Genomic DNA, 15,488 nt, shown 5'->3' on the forward strand with positions numbered 1-15,488 from the left:
GAGCGGGAGGGCGGGTGCTGTGGACCCGGGAGCGGGCGGCGTGGACCTGCAGCAAGCGGGTCGCGGGCGGTGTGGACGGGGAGCGGGAGGGCGGGTGCTGTGGACCCGGGAGCGGGCGGCGTGGACCTGCAGCAAGCGGGTCGCGGGCGGTGTGGACGGGGAGTGAGAAAGGCCGCGCGGACGGGGGACGGGAGAGAGGGTGGTGTGGACCCGGGAACGGGCGGCGTGGACCTGCAACAAGCGGGTCGCAGGCGGTGTGGACGGGGAGTGAGAAAGGCCGCGCGGACAGGGGACGGGACAGCGGGTGGTGTGGACCCGGGAGCGGGCGGCGTGGACCTACAGCAAGCCAGTCGCAGGTGGTGTGGACGGGGAGTGAGAAAAGCCGTGCGGACAGGGGATGGGAGAGTGGGTGGTGTGGACCCGGAAGCGGGAGGCATGAACCTGCAGCAAGCAGGTCGCAGGCGGTGTGGACGGGGAGCAAGGCTGTGTGGATGGGAGAGCGGGTGCTGGGGACCCGGGAGCGGGCAGCATGGACAGTAGAGTGGTGAGGGTGGGTGGTTGGGAGAGCAGAGGGCAAGGGCAGTGTAGACGGGGTGGGAGAGTGACCGGTGTGGAACCGGGAGCGGGTGATGTGGATCAGATAGTGGAAGGGCGGGTGGTGTGGACAGGAGAGCAGCGGGCTGCAGATCCTGACCGGCCTGGGAGCCGCGGGGCTGGCTCTGCCGCCCCATCCTCATGTGCCCCATCCTGGACCTCGAGGCTTGTCCAGTCCCGAGACCCTGGCAGCCGAGGCCCCAGCGGCCCCAGGGCCCTGTAAGTCTCTTCTGGGGGCCGCTGGAGCCCTATGTTCCCTTGCAAGTGGGGGCGGGGGGTGGTCACATTTTTTCTTCGCAAGCAGAGCAGGCTGAGGCTTGCTGCCAGGTCCTGGGTGCTTCCGAACGCAGGGGATGGGGTGCTGCCTTCCTCTTAGTCCTCTGGGAACACGCACAGGTGACTTAGCCGCCCGGAGAGGCTCGGCAGCAGATAGGGGCGGGCATCTGGACCCATCCGGGCAGGTGGGCTCCTGAAATCCACACCTGGACCAGAGCGAGGCTGCCATGTGGAAAGTTCCAGAAAAGCATTGCCCTGGTTAGGGCGGCTCTGAAGGCCAGGCTGCTCCCTGGAGGTGTCTCTGCCCCGCCCACACCCCAGGTCCTGGTGGCCTGTGTGGCCTCTTGACCCCCTGCGTCAAATGTACCTGAGCCCACAAACCTACAAATAGAAGGGGCTGGAGGGGTCCTTTAGTCTGGGGGGCAGGGCCAGAGAACTGTTCTCTTTGTTCTGCGGTTCTGTTTTCTTTCCTAAGGTTCTCCAGCTGCATCTTTTCAGCATTCAGGCAGAAAGCTCCCCCACTAAAGTCCAAGAGGGGATGCACTGACAGGAAGTGATTGGAAATTGATGTCAGAAAGGACTCATTTCCTTCCTACAGAGGAAGCTCCTAGGAATCAAGAGGAAAAAGATAGAGAACCGCATAGAAAATGGAAAGTCCCCAGTAAGGGAAAGACAAGGGCTTTTAAGCATAAGCAAAGCTACTCAGCTATATATGGTCATGAGAGAAAAAGCAAAATTGCAGTGCAATCGTCTTTACCTGCTACATTAGCAAAGTTTTTTTTTTCTTTAAGCTTAATAGCATTATATTGAAGATTGTAGAAAATAAGCTGTTTCATCCTTTCCTGGTGGGAGAATAATTGAGGATAGCCCTCATCCGGGCCATTTGTTAATATAGAAATTCTAAACGCATAGGGCCTGGGGCCCGGCAGTCCCACGATCGGGACTTTATTCTACAGTCAGACTTACTTGTACGGATTGGCGTGTGTCTAAGGTCAGTAATAAGGACCATCAAAAGGGCTCCGCCATAAGTTTGAAGGTTGAGCAGGTGCAGAGGGGCAAGCCGCCCTCCCCAGAGCGACTTCCCAGCGGCACTTGCGGTAGGTCTGCTCCACGATCTCCTATGGTCTTGATCACCTCACCTTTACCCCGTTCATACCCCACCCAGCTGGGGGACCCCAGTCTCCCTCCAGACTTCTGTCCCTCACACACGTCCTCGAGATCTTTTGCACAGATCCTCTACCTTGCAGTGCTTTCCTAAGGTTTTCCACCCGCATCTTTTCAGCATTCAGGTCTCTGCTCAATCCCCAAGAGCCCCAGACTGACTCCTACAGCTAATGTGCACCCCTCACCTACCTCCCACACACCCCCCTCCGCCCCCGCCAGTGACCACTCACAATTCTCAAAGGTGGCTGGTTCTCTGGGCCTCTGCACACCAGAGGTACTGGCACGCGTGAACAAAAGCAGATTGTTTGCAGAAAAAAATTGGCAGGTTAAACCAAGAGTGAAAACCTGTAAAAGTGGAAGACCTGAGGCCACCTAACGCCATTTCTCATCATACGTGCAGCACAGGGCTGGGATTCATATTCACGATGCTCATAGCATCTTCAAAAGAATTCCCAATGTGTTTAATATATTCCTTCTATGAAGGCTGGAAATAACTTGTCTTAAGGCAGATTTGTATCCAAAATTTTATTTTTTAATTTTTTTATTAGTCTCAGAGGTAGAATAGAGTGATTCCTCAGTTGCATACAACACCCAGTGCTCATTGTATCAAGTGCCCTCCTTCATGCCCATCACCCAGTTACTCACCGCCCCCGCCCCCACAGCGACCCTGTTTGTTTCCTAGAGTTCAGCGTCTCTTATGGTGTGTCTTCCTCTCAATTTTCACCTAATTTTCCCTCCCTTCCTCTATGTTCATGTTTTCTTTCTTAAATCCCACATATGAGTGAAATCATATGGTTTTTGTCTTACCCAAACTTTTAAAGATTTTTTTTAAAGAGTGTTATTTCTGAAAGTGTCCAATTTTTATTATCAACCAAAGCAATGTAGAAACCTTGCCTGAACCCCAAGCAGAAAAAGAAAAAGAAGAAAAACCTATAAAAGATGTTCTTGGGCAGTGGGGGAGATCTGAATGGGGCCTCTGACACTGGATAGTAGTTTCGCATCTACGTCCTGCTTCCCAAGCACGATAACCATTGAGGATGTGATGTGAAGAGGCCATCCTCCTTAGGAAACGCATTCTGAAGAATTCTGGGTGACACACGAGGTCTCCAAACAACAACGAATCAATTGATCAATGGATGGTGCGTAGGTAAAGCAAATATACCAAAACCGGTGAATCTAGTTGAAGTCTATGTGGGTTATTCTGTAGGTTTAAAATTTTTAAAAGTTGGGGAATTAAAAATGAATAAGCAGAAGAGTTTCCGTTACTGAGTGGATTTTCCTACGAGCGCTGTTCCTCCCAAGCAGCCACTAGCGGTGGCATTAAGGTGTCATCGCGATACGGTGTGGCCCCACACCGGGGATGATGCACTCAGCCCTGTGCCTGGTCGCCTCAGACATGCGATTTCTAACTAACATGGCTCATCAGCTCTGGTTTTTTGTTAATTGACTCCTTTTTGTACCGGATGTTATAAAAAATATATATTTTTTAAATATATATATTTTATATATTTTTTATTTAATTTATATTTTAAATATATATTTTAATATATATATATATTATCCAAAGCCACTTCTCTACACCACCTCTGGCTTTGTGATCTGGCTAATTTTTCTTGTCCAGATAGATCTGAGCAACGAATAATTTAATTCTCAAAATGTGCAAAGCATTGCATCTCGCTTTATAACAGCATTCTCCCCCATAACGGGGGGCTGAAAGTTTAGAAAAGATGATGTCCTGGTCTCTCCATTTGATGCAAGGTAGCAGAGGTCCGTGGCTCGGGGCAGGGATTCTCCAGCAGGGCAGCCTGGGGTCAATTCTGGTTGTGCTGCTTATCCACTGTGTAATCTTGGGCAAGTTACTTCACCTCTGTGTGCCTCAGCTTCCTCATCTCATGGGATTATTTTATGTTCTTTTTTTTTAGATTTTATTTATTCATGAGAGAGAGAGAGAGAGAGGCAGAGACACAGGCAGAGGGAGAAGAAGGGTCCATGCAGGGAACCCTGACGTGGGACTCGATCCCGGGACTCTGGGATCACGCCCTGAGCCAAAGGCAGATGCTCAACCACTGAGCCACCCAGGTGGCCCCATCATGGGATTATTTCGAAGAATGTATGAGTCAGTAGATGTAAAACTCTGAAAAAAATTCTGGCACATAGTTAAGTGCTCAGTTCGCATTCGCGACCATCCCTGTGACAATCTTTATGTAGCTTTTGTATAAAATACCAAGTAGCCCAAGGCACCTAAGCATCCCACTTTATAAATATTGATATCCGTATAATCAATAGTTTTGAATGCTTGGCACAGGCAGGGGGACGGTGTGGTACGATTCGCATTGTGCCAGTGGCAGTTGGAGCAGGGGACGCGGGGGGCAGTGTGTGAAATTGGTGCTTCTAGGGCACCGTGGGAGGAGGGTCTGGTCTGGCATCTTCCCCTTCAGCGAGGACACTGCCGAGTCATCCATCCTGGGATCCAGACCTCCCTGGTGAGCATCCTGCCTTTTCTACACACGATGCACTGACATCGACACTATTTGTAGGGGCGAGCAAGGTAAACGATAGCGCGGTTGTGTCACAGGCATCCCCGCCACAGCGGGCTCTGTCCCCCGACCCCAGGCTCTGATGAGTGGGGAAAAGCGGACATCAGCGAACTTCCCAGATGTGTTCCTCTAGGGCTGTCAGCTGATACCGGTCACTACGTGCCCACTGTCCCAAGCCCGAGGGATGGATGCACCGCCTGCTTAGGAGCCAGCATGAGAGGGACAGATACGGAGGCAAGTGACAGGGATTGAAAGAAGCGCCCTGTGCTCTGGGCCATCCGTCCGTGGTGGCCGGAGGCTACTTCCTGGAAACGGCGGGCTTGTGTATGGTTAGGTCATCGGACGGGAGCGGCACGTGCTGGGGACGAGGGGTGTCCATTCGCAGTGAGGGCCACCTGGGGGGCTCCGGGGGTTGAGCGTCCGACTCTTGTTTTCTGCTCAGGTCACACAATCTTGGGATTGTGAGCTCGAGCCCCACGTCGGGCTTCTCACGGGGCGTGCAGCCTGCTTCAGATTTTCTCTCTCCCTCCCTCTGCCACTTCCCCCCACTCAATGCACTTTCTCTCTTCTCGCTCTAAAATAATAATAAAAAAAAATACTGACAGTGCTGTTGGGGTTGGTAAGAGTACGGTGTGTGCCTCGAGGTGACGGGCAGGAGATCCGGTTAAGAAAGCTGGTAAGTTGGGACAAGGCTGGCTTTGCAGCGAGCCCAGCTGGTCTCCTGCGGCCTCCGCGCAGATTGGACCGCAGATCACCACTTCCACAACTGCTGTAGTGCCTGGGCTCAGAGAGGGAGGAGGGAGAAGCAGAGACACGGACCCCCGGGAAGGACCCCCCCGGAAGGAGCCGAGATGCCTGCAGGGTTTGTGCGGGACCTGTCCACCCGCCTGGCCGTGCCCGGCTCCAGAGCCAGCTGCCCCGTCCCCCCCAGGAGCCACCGCGAGCCCCGTGCTGCTGTGACACCTGCCCCACACAGGAGCCTGCTCCACACGGGGCGGGCATTGACCACGGGGAGAGAGCTCGTCAGAAGGTGCCTGGGGACCATGCAGGGTCGCCTCGTGCCAGCTTGCACCGCTGGAGGACCCGGGCCAAGCAGACCCTGGCAGGTAGCACCCACCACCCACCATGACCCCAGGGGTCACCGGAAACGTTGACTTTCTCCAGGCCTGCAACAGGATGCCAGCGTCGAGTCGGGACAAGGATAGGAAGGGCCTCTGCCAGGAACGAAGCAAGCAGCAGCGGCCACATGGGCGGCACCCGGGCTGCCGAGCCTCATGCAGCAGACGGAAGGTGACCCAGGACCCCGGGGCTCAGCAGACACAACTCGGTGTTTCGTGTTCCACGTGCACGTTTATTTCTTTCAAAGACCGTTCCCGTGGCGGCCACATCTTCCACAGTTTGGTATAGGAGCGGGATCTGTGTTTAAAGTGCTACCAAGCAATATGATCGCTGTCCGGCACGTTCGTCACCACACCCGATCGTCACGCCAGACCTGCCCACGTACCCGGGAAAACCTTTCCTTTAAAAAAAAAAAAAATGTAGCTTTGAAGTGACATTGGGAGGCAAGGGAGGGAAACCCTACAAGGCTAATCCGTCAGTGGGAAGCCGGGTGACCTGAGCGGGTCGAGGTTTTCCTGATGCCCCCTCCCACTACAACAGGGATGCTGAAAGGAAGGGCCTGGAGGGGACCTGAGTTTTCCTTGCAAGAACACAGCAGCACCAGCGTGTCCGTGCCACTTTGGTAGTGGGGCCTGAGCAGGTGCAGGGCAGCGGACGGAGGGCCTGGCACCGAGCCCACGCCCATGCAAGACTGGCGTCGCACCCAGCGGCTCCCAGCCTGTGCTCTGAGCTGAGCTGTCAAGACCGGGAGCTGTGGGCCTATTCCTGGGAAAAGCCCTGCAACTGGTGGCAGCGACATAAGTTGTCACTTTCTGCTGGAGAAGAAAGTCTGCAACTCTCTTCTATAGACGCAGCTGGTAAAACCCATCAAAACCCTAAACAGGCACCAAATTCGTGACTCGTGGGCAAGGAGCTATGGGGGGTGGGATCAAGGGCCGGCTTGCAGCTTACGCTTGAGCGTTGATTTAAATAAAGTGCTCTGTCTAAACCTCCTTCACAGCGGGTTTCCAACGGGACAAGGAGGGACAAGGAGATCAGTGCTTTTATTGCTACGTTAATGACACACACACCCTTGAAGCTCCCTCAACTTTCTCTGCAAAGAACCCAGGCACGTCCTTGAACACAGAGCTCGCGACCGCCCACGTGAGGCCTGGTCCCAGCCGCGCAGACACACGCTCCTATTAGCGTTCGAGAGACCTCACTTTGCAACACCGCCCTGCAAAAATACCGTGACGGCGAAACAAAAAAAGCCCCGCAGCCACTCACACGCACGGAAAGGCAAGGGAATGAGGTGATCTGCAGGCTGGCGTGCGTGGCATCTGGTGGATCGTGACGTGTCCTTGCCACGGAGACCCCCACCGCGCAGGCACCAGTCGGGGTCAACGGCCAGGAGGGCGGCACTCGCAGGATCCGCAGGCCCGTGGTCTCTCGGTGCCGCGTGCACGCACCCTTCATGCTCGGCTCGTGAGCTCCCTGCTACGTCCTCGTCCGCTGACTTCAGAAGAGGCCCCCAGATGGAGAAAACGTGTGTGTGCGTCCTGAGGAGGGGCTCCGGGGTCCTATGCAAAGGTACGGAGCTGCCGACGTGTGCCCGACAGATGCACAGAAGCATGATCTTGACGCCCTGTGGCTCTCGCATGTGGGACACTCAGCCCACCTGCCGCTTGCACGGGACCCTGGACGAGGCCTCCGGTCATCGGGAAGTTGAGACAGCAAGAGCCCTTGACCAAAGCATCCAGCAGGGAGCAAAAGACTCACGGGGCCCGTCAGAAATGGGAATAGCAGAGACATTATTATTATTTTTTTTTTTTTTTTGAGAGCGAGAGAGCTCCCAAGTAAAACCCTGATATCGTCACATTGAATAAATCGAGTCGATCCAAACATCACAGTCAAGCAAAAGACTGTGCTAAGAATTAGTCCTGCTCAGGTGCCTGAAATTGCCCCACGTCCTGGACAATTAATTCTCCAGTGTCCCAAGGGCAGCAATCCTACCGGTAAAACAGGAGTGACCAGATGTGTTCCAAAAAAAGACTAGTAGTGACTACGAACCCGCAGGGAGTGACGTGGTTATTAGATGTCGGAATGCCCCGTGCGGTGTCACACCGACGAAACTCAGGACGTTCACCGTAAAAACCCGTTTTTACGGAATTACCATCACCTGGTAATTCCAGGGACGCCGAGGGATTTCTAAACGTGTCTTGCAAAGTGAGATTCTTAATGTCGTCTGAGAATTTGTTCCCTCAAGAAAAGGGGTGTGTGGGGGGGGTTCTGTTTGCACGAAGGTTTTTGTTTGGCAGTGGCTCCACGGCCCCCGAAATAGATAATTTAAGGGTCGACAAACATGCTTGTGGGAAGGAGCTCCCCGGATTCCGTGTCCGTGATAGAAGTCAGGCTTCGTAACGGGCTTTCAAATCTTCCTGGAAAAAAGTGAATCTCGGTAAAGCATCAAAACTTTTCAGAGGAACGACCACGGCCCTCGAGGCGAGGCCTCCGGGCGGCACGGGCACACACGGAGAGGCGGGCGGACCAGGGACGTGGTGTGAAGGGCACGCGGATGGGCATGCAGCGGGCCACGGTTTTCTTTTTCCTGTCCCCACGGGCAAGCAAGGCAAGGACACCCCAAGACGTGTCAAGCCCTGTCTACAGCAGAATTCTCAAGAGCCCCCCCAAAGGAGTGTGATGCAAAGCTTGGCCCATCCCTAAGGCTCACACCTCGTACCTGAGACCTCCAGACCTCCGCTAATTTTCTCTTTTGTCCTCAGTGTACTTTGTTTTGGCCTCTTGCAACATTTGGCAAACCAGCCGTGTCCTAAAGAAAACCCGTGTGTGTGTGTGTGCGTGTGTGCGTGCGTGTGCACGGTCGCCGTGCTGGGCTGTCACTGCTTCTAGCTGTACTCGGGAGGCCCCCTGCACACTTGAGTATGCCAGCGGGGGGTTGAGGGGGAAAAAGCCCCATGTCGACGGCTCCACTGGGATCATGAGGCGCTTCTGACACTGTAGAGAAAAATGTAAAAAGCACAGAGGAAGTGAGAGAGCTCCCACTTGCAAACAGGCTCAAAGTAAACGTACAGAGCGCTCAGAGTAGTGTGCACAGCATAGATTTAGTGTTTGCATACGGTTTCAAGTTATATGGCTAATGTCGAAGGCAACCATCGTCCTACCTCAGGCACACCGTCTCCGTTACCACCGTAATTTCTCCATCGACCCCAAATCCTGTCTGTGTCCCACCTCTCTGTACTCAGAGCCAGCTGCACCCCTATTCCGAGCAGCCGGTGAGGACAGGTGACCCACCCGTTGCGTTCACAGCGACAGCACAGAGGGACACCCACCCCCGCCTTGCGACGCGGTCCAGGCGCGGACCCACGGTAACAGGTGTCCGAGTGCTGAGTGGGTCCCATCGAGTCCCCCAAACCTGCCCCATCACCGTCCATCACGGGATGCTCTTTAGTTCATAACGTAAATCTTTTTCTAACATTTGACTTGAGCTCTGAGATGTGAGCACAGCCCACGGGGCAGCGCCTTCAGGTCTCCTTTGGCATCGGGTGGCAAAGCGGCCTTTGTCAGTTTTCTCTGGGGGGAACCTCCTGGCCCGAGACTCAGATTCTCATTCCCCTCTAGGAGATGAACTTGTCGGGGGAACCCCAGCTAGGGCCGGCGGGCCGGCGGGCCGGCGGGCGGCTAGGTGGGCCCGCGCCTTCCAGCGTCCGGGTGCAGCAGGCCGCCGGCCTCGTGGTCCACCGGGGCCCCGTTCACGGCGCTCTTGCTTCTGTGCCTGGAGAGCAGCTTCCTGTTCAGGATCCTGGTGAGCGTCACCCCCTTCCTCCGGGCTCCCTCCGGCTGCTGCAGGAACACGAGGTCATTGTGCGACTGGCTCATGCCAGGGTCCTTCTGCTGATGCCGCCGGCGGAAGAACAGCTTCGCGCCTTTCCTTAAAATGCCTCCTGCAAGAGGAAAGTACAGGGGGGCTGGTCAGGTGGGCCGCGGAGGAAAACCCCGGGACCGTGAGAGGCCAAGGTGAAAAGACCCGGGGAAGTTTGGGGGCCTCTGCCAAGAGCAGTTTCTTACTTCACTGTGCTGTCACCCTGCCCACGGGCAAAAGCGGGGTGAACGGGCCCGGACACCACACACCGGAGTTTTCAAAAGGACAAGACTTTGCCTGAGAAGCAGAGAGCTGGGGAGAAGCAGAGAGCTGGAGAGCATCCCCGGGCAGAGAGCTCTATGGCTGACTTCCTAGTCGAGGCAGATGGCAACAGACTGTCCCCACCTCGGGTCCCCCACCGCCCCCGCCACCGCACCCCTTCTTTGGAAAGGGCAGAAATGCTGAAGGGCTCTGTGCCCCAGGAAAGATGGTCGTGCTCTTAACACCCCAGCAGGGTCTGGGGACCTTTCCAGCCAGCCTGGAGGTCGTTACATTTGCGTGGAGGTGCTGCGGGCTTTGGAAGAAGGAAGTCTGACCATCTGGGTGAGGAGCTTTATGGCTATTTGACAATTCCTTATCGTCACCATAAGGCCAACAAATACTTCAGGAGCCAGGATCTACACCAGGAGCCATCGTGTTTATTCAGAGGGGATAACGAAGAGCATCTGCTGGCTCTTCCACACGAAACGCATGCGGACGGTGGCGGGATTGGGCCCCCCCTGTCTGTGTACCTCTGAACAATCAACACTGAAAAGCAGGGGCACCCGGGTGGCTCAGTGGTCGAGCGTCTGCCTTCAGCTCAGGGCTTGACCCCCCGGGGTCCTGGGATCGAGTCCCGCATCGGGCTCCCTGCAGGGAGCCTGCTTCTCCCACTGCCTGTGTCTCTGCCTCTCTCTGTGTCTCTCATGAATAAATAAAATATTTTAAAAAAACAACTGAAAAGCAGCACACCCCATGATTTTAAGAGGCTGCTCACTGGACGGGGCACTGAGGATGAACTTCCCACGTGTTCTGTCCAGGCTCAGCTGTAGAGCAGAGCTCGAGCCCCGAGGCAGAGGCTGACTATCATCTGGTCAATGCTGCTGAAAAGATCCTTTTTTTTTTCTTTAATTTTCTCTTTGGATATAATCAAATAGCCTATTCTGAAGAATCATGAGGCTACGTGTACAGTTAGCTCGTGCGGAGAGGCCGTGTGCTGGGGTCTCCAGGACAGCGGGAAGGGGAGTGTAAATGTGTAGGTGGCTCTGCTCTGGCCACGGGGCTGCTGTGCCACTTCTGGGGGCCCTGACCATTCCCGGAGCTGTTCAAATCCCCATGAGATGCGGCCTATCACGACGCCCATCACCACTAACAGCTGGATTTGACTGTGCAGTCTGGCCAGGGGGCTGGATGCAGCGGGACCCACCAGCTAAGTTCCCGGCGGATGGATACCCTGGGCACAGTGAGGGGCCCCAGCCTGAAGGCCACCTTGGGTCACCGGGGCCAAGGAGGTGTTTCTGATCTACAGAAACCAGCTTTAGGTTAAGCTTGGGGTCCCTGAAGGGAAGATAAATGTGGGCTCTCACTAGAACAGAGGAGAGGAAGGCAGGGTCTATTTGGTTAACCTGAGGTGCTCTGACCCCATGCCACAGTGTCCCCAGGGGGCTAGAAGCCCGAGGGGGGCAGACCGGCCTATCCCCGGGTCAGTTGGAGGCTCCAGGACCTGGAAGCCCAGCAGGAACAGGTGCTGTCCTGGAACACCCCATACCAGGTGGCCCTGCACCGAGAGTGGGTCTGGGGTCTGCGGTGTGAGCAGGGGTGGTGGTGTGGGTTGGATCATGCCCCTCCAGAATTCCTACGTTGGGGTCCTGAGCCCCAGTAGCTCAGAATGTGACCTTATTTTACAGACAGGGTCTTCACTGAGGTGATTCATCTACCGTGAATTAGGGCAGGCGCTGCACCAATATGACCGTGTTCTTATATGGGGGGTCACGCTTTTACAAGCCAAGGAAAGTCAAGGATGCCGGCAAACACCAGAAGCCTGGGGAGAGCATGGAGCAGATCCTCCGTCCTCGCCAGCAGGAGGAACCAGCCCTGCCCACACCTTGACCTCAACCTTCTGGCCTCCAGAGCTGGGAGACCGTCCGTTTCCAGCACAAGGCAGTGTGCAACGGGACAGACCAGCCTGCCCTGCGGGGCTCAGCAGCTGGCTGTTGAGAAGCATGGGCTTGCACCAGATTCGGAGGGAAGCCAGAGCACGGAGAGAGGCAGGAGGTGGCTGTGCTCAAAATTCTCTAAAAAGGGAATCTGCATGTTTGCAAGCAAGCAACCGCACTTGGGGCACCTGGGTAGCTCAGCCAGTTAAGTGTCTGACTCTTGGTTTCGGCTCAGCTCGTGATCTCATGGTCGTGGGATCGAGCTCCGCGTCGGGCTCCATGCTCAGCAGGGCGTCTGCTGGAGAGTCTCTCTCCCTCTCTCCCTGCCCCTCCCCACTGACTAGCATGCATGCTCTCTTTAATTAAAAAAAAAATGAAATATACTTTAAAATGACTAAAATTCAAATTCTTGCATATTCAGATTCAGAGGAACCCTCAGGGACTTGCAGCCTGTGAGTTAAATCAGTGAAGTGGAAAGAGCTGTGTACCACAGTGACTTGAGACCGTCCTGCCTGCCGTGGTCTGTCCCACAAGCTAAGGTCTGCTCCTGCACCCCACATGGACGGGGCTGGTCACGGGCTGTGTTCTGTGCTTCCATCCCCACTGAGGCTCTCAGAACAGGGCTGCTGTTTTGTGAAACCTGACTGTTCAGCGTCCAAACCAGAAGCAGGTGATGTCCTGTGTCCCCCCGGGTACCCATCATCCCAACGTCACTGGAGAGAGTCACCAAGCCTGGCATTCCCCTAACTTTACATGACTTGTCACGGCATCTACAGGGACAATACCACCGCCTGGGATGGAGGGGTCGTGGTAAAGGAGGGGCCAAGGTTTGCAAAATCTTAAAATCTTACAGATCTTAAATAGACCTTATATAGATCTTATAGATCTTAAAATCTATAGGCTGGAACCCCGTGTACATCCCCCAGAGGCGCCTGAGGGAGATCAGATCCCTGGCAGTGATGCGCTCTGCTCCAACGTGGGCACCAGGGCAGAAGGCCTGTGTTCCCACACCTGGCTACCCTGGACACCTGAGGGATGCTGTGTGAGCCGGCAGGGGATGGGTCCCACCCCAGACAAGTGGCCAGCAGGTGTCCGTGGGTGGTCACCAGGGAGGCCTCCCGGGAGTGTGGTGGGCCTCAGCTCTCAGAGGCGTCACAGAGCCCAGCCCTGCACCCCCACACGGACGTGGACCGGCTTCACGGAACGACATAAATCTCGAGAGGCACGCTGGTAGCGAGTGTAGGACAGGCTGCTTTAGTGACGCAAGCCCATGCCAGACCCATCGAACGTGAAGAATGACGAGCATAAACGGAGGTCATCCACTCTCGTTTTTCTAAATAAAAACGTTAAGGTCTGTTTAAACTTGGGCACGAAGCACAGTTCCCTTTGGGGTAAATAGTGCCAGAAGAGCAAGGCCCCAGGGGTGACGCTGACTCCACCACCCCGCGGGGGACGGACAGGCAAGCACACTCGCCCGTCAGCTGGGGAGTGACAGCACCTGGAACTTTCTCGCCCCGAGACTGTGCTGCTCTGCCTTCTGTTCTGTGTCAACGTGGCCGGTGCGCCCAGCGATTCGGTCAAACGCTCCTGTGTCACAGGAAGGCACTTGGCAGGTGGTTAACACCTGCATCCGGCTCTCCCGGGCTAGAGCGAGCTACCTGGATGTGTGCATGGGCTTCGGCCCATCAGCTGGACACCCGAAGAGCCAACGCAAAGGGCTCCCTCCCTCCGGGGGAAGAAATTCAGCCTCCGGCCCACCCCGCATACTTCAGACCATCAGACCCCATAATCGCCTGAGCACCCCTTGGTTCTGTTTCCCTGGAGGACCCTGGCTAAGACCATAACCAACAGTTTGGTACGTCCCCGTTGCCTCTGGGCCCCCAGAATCGGTCACCTCTGCTGATAGGGAAGTTCGTGCGGCCTGAGCAAGAGGAGCTGGAGCGGTGTGGGCTTTATAAAGCCCAGCTCCTTTATTCCAGACCACGTCCGGCCACTCCAACAGGCAGGAGCGAGACTCAGACCTCGCCTCCAATCTTAAAAACTCCTTAAGGTAAAATCTGGAGCGGAGATATATGAGATTTGAAGTGGCCAAAATCTTACATGGGGGGATGGAGAAGAGGGGAAAAAAAAAAAACAAAAACATCCTTCCCTGGTTCTAGCAAGGTTAAAAAAAAAAAAATCAGAAATGGGCCAAAGGTTAAACAAATAGGGAGAAATTCAAAAATAATTATTCCAAAATAGAGCTTTGACACAGCAAGTATTTGCAAATTTATCCTCCTTTGTCTCCACAGACCCTAACAGACGTGAGTGGCTCACCGGAGAATCCATCTCGGCCTCTGAGAGGTAGGGAGGAAGGAGCAAAAGTCCCCTCGCACATCGGAGGTTGCTGCCCTCAAACAGCTTGTGAACTCCAGCTAAACCACAGCGAGCCCGTCTGCAAAAGTGAGTACTTGGTAGAACCAGAGCACGGCTAAGGGAAGCGGTGTGTATGCACAGGGCAGCGTGCAGGGCCGTGTCCCCTGAGCTGGGGGGCAGCACCCCTGCACCCCCCGGTCGGGCGAAGGTGCTGCACTAACCCGCCCGGCACACGTCTAAGGAGGAATGTGGGGAAAACAGACACCGTGGGCCGGTCGAGCTGGGAAGTGACGGGAGAGGAAGGGAAGGGGGACCAGCTTCCTGTTGTAACAGAACAGGCTTTGCTCAGGACAAGGCTGTACTCGATTTTGGGGGGAAAAAGAAAAAATAAGAAGACAGGACTTACTGTGTAGGCAATTAATTCTGGTTGGCATAGCGATCCTCTTAAGCTAAAGGGAATGAGCACGATGGCGAGAAGGAAGAGGTCAGAGGTCAAAAGCAAAACATGCAGGAGCAAAACAAGAATGACAGACAGTGAGTCCCGAAGCATCACACCTGGCACGCATGGGAGGTTACGGGGCAGGACACCTGGCAAGGCTTGGGGGTCGGGGTTTTAGTTCTGGGTTTATTTATTTATTTATATTTATTTATTTATTTATTTATTTTTACTTTTTAATATTTTGCAAAGTCTCCATCACTACTTTTGTTCTTACCAACGTAAAGTACACCTAACACAGACCTTGCCGTCCTAACCATCTCGGAACACACGGTCACGGGGAGTACGTTCCCGTTGCCCGGCAACCACGCGGACCCTCAGTGAAGCTAAAAATAAACCCGAATCTGGGGAATAGATTTCCTGCATTGGCTGCAGCATTTCCAACCAGCGAAACCCCAGGAGGACCGTAACCACGCGGGCAGTCTTGGGGACCCGTGCAAACTCCCTGCTGGGACGCAAGGTGCAGGTGGGTGGTTCTGGAGCCAAAACGAGCCTCGGTTTAAAAACGAGAGCGCGCTCCCTTGATCCCCAGGGTAGAACTGTTGCTGGAGCACATCTACCCTCTGGCACCCGTAACACATCATCGTCTGAGGTTCCGACAACATCTCGTGGAGATGCAGTGTCCAAATCGCTCAGAAAACACTGGAAGGGGGAAGCAAGTTTGAAAACACTGCCAGATACGCCCCTTTATAAATTCTCGGTCTGGGGCAGCCCCGATGGCCCAGCGATTTGGCACCTGCCTTCAGCCCAGGGCGTGATCCTGGAGACCCGGGATCGAGTCCTGTGTTGGGCTCCCTGCAAGGAGCCTGCTTCTCCCTCTGCCTGTGACTCTGCCTCTCTCTCTTTCATAAATAAATAATAAAATCTTAAAAAGAAAAAAATTCTCGGTCTGT

General features: G+C 54.8%; 1 protein-coding gene and 1 long non-coding RNA gene across 2 annotated transcripts in view; one reads left to right on the forward strand and one right to left on the reverse strand.

Annotated features, from left to right (window-relative positions):
• Positions 1–189: 189 nt before the first annotated feature.
• Positions 190–15,424, forward strand: LOC102154225. The gene is made up of 3 exons (XR_005382431.1): positions 190–3,181; positions 14,036–14,186; positions 14,788–15,424. It is a non-coding gene; the product is annotated as an uncharacterized LOC102154225 (long non-coding RNA).
• C2CD2 (C2 calcium dependent domain containing 2) overlaps positions 5,902–15,488 on the reverse strand; it is a 57,288-nt gene continuing 47,701 nt past the window's right edge. Inside the window, 1 exon segment of the mRNA XM_038581546.1 lies at positions 5,902–9,631. Coding sequence (XP_038437474.1) covers positions 9,369–9,631 — 263 coding nt within the window. The 3' untranslated portion in view covers positions 5,902–9,368.

This window comes from Canis lupus, chromosome 31, assembly GCF_011100685.1.
Source record: "Canis lupus familiaris isolate Mischka breed German Shepherd chromosome 31, alternate assembly UU_Cfam_GSD_1.0, whole genome shotgun sequence".
In the NCBI taxonomy this organism is placed as follows: Eukaryota; Metazoa; Chordata; class Mammalia; order Carnivora; family Canidae; genus Canis; species Canis lupus.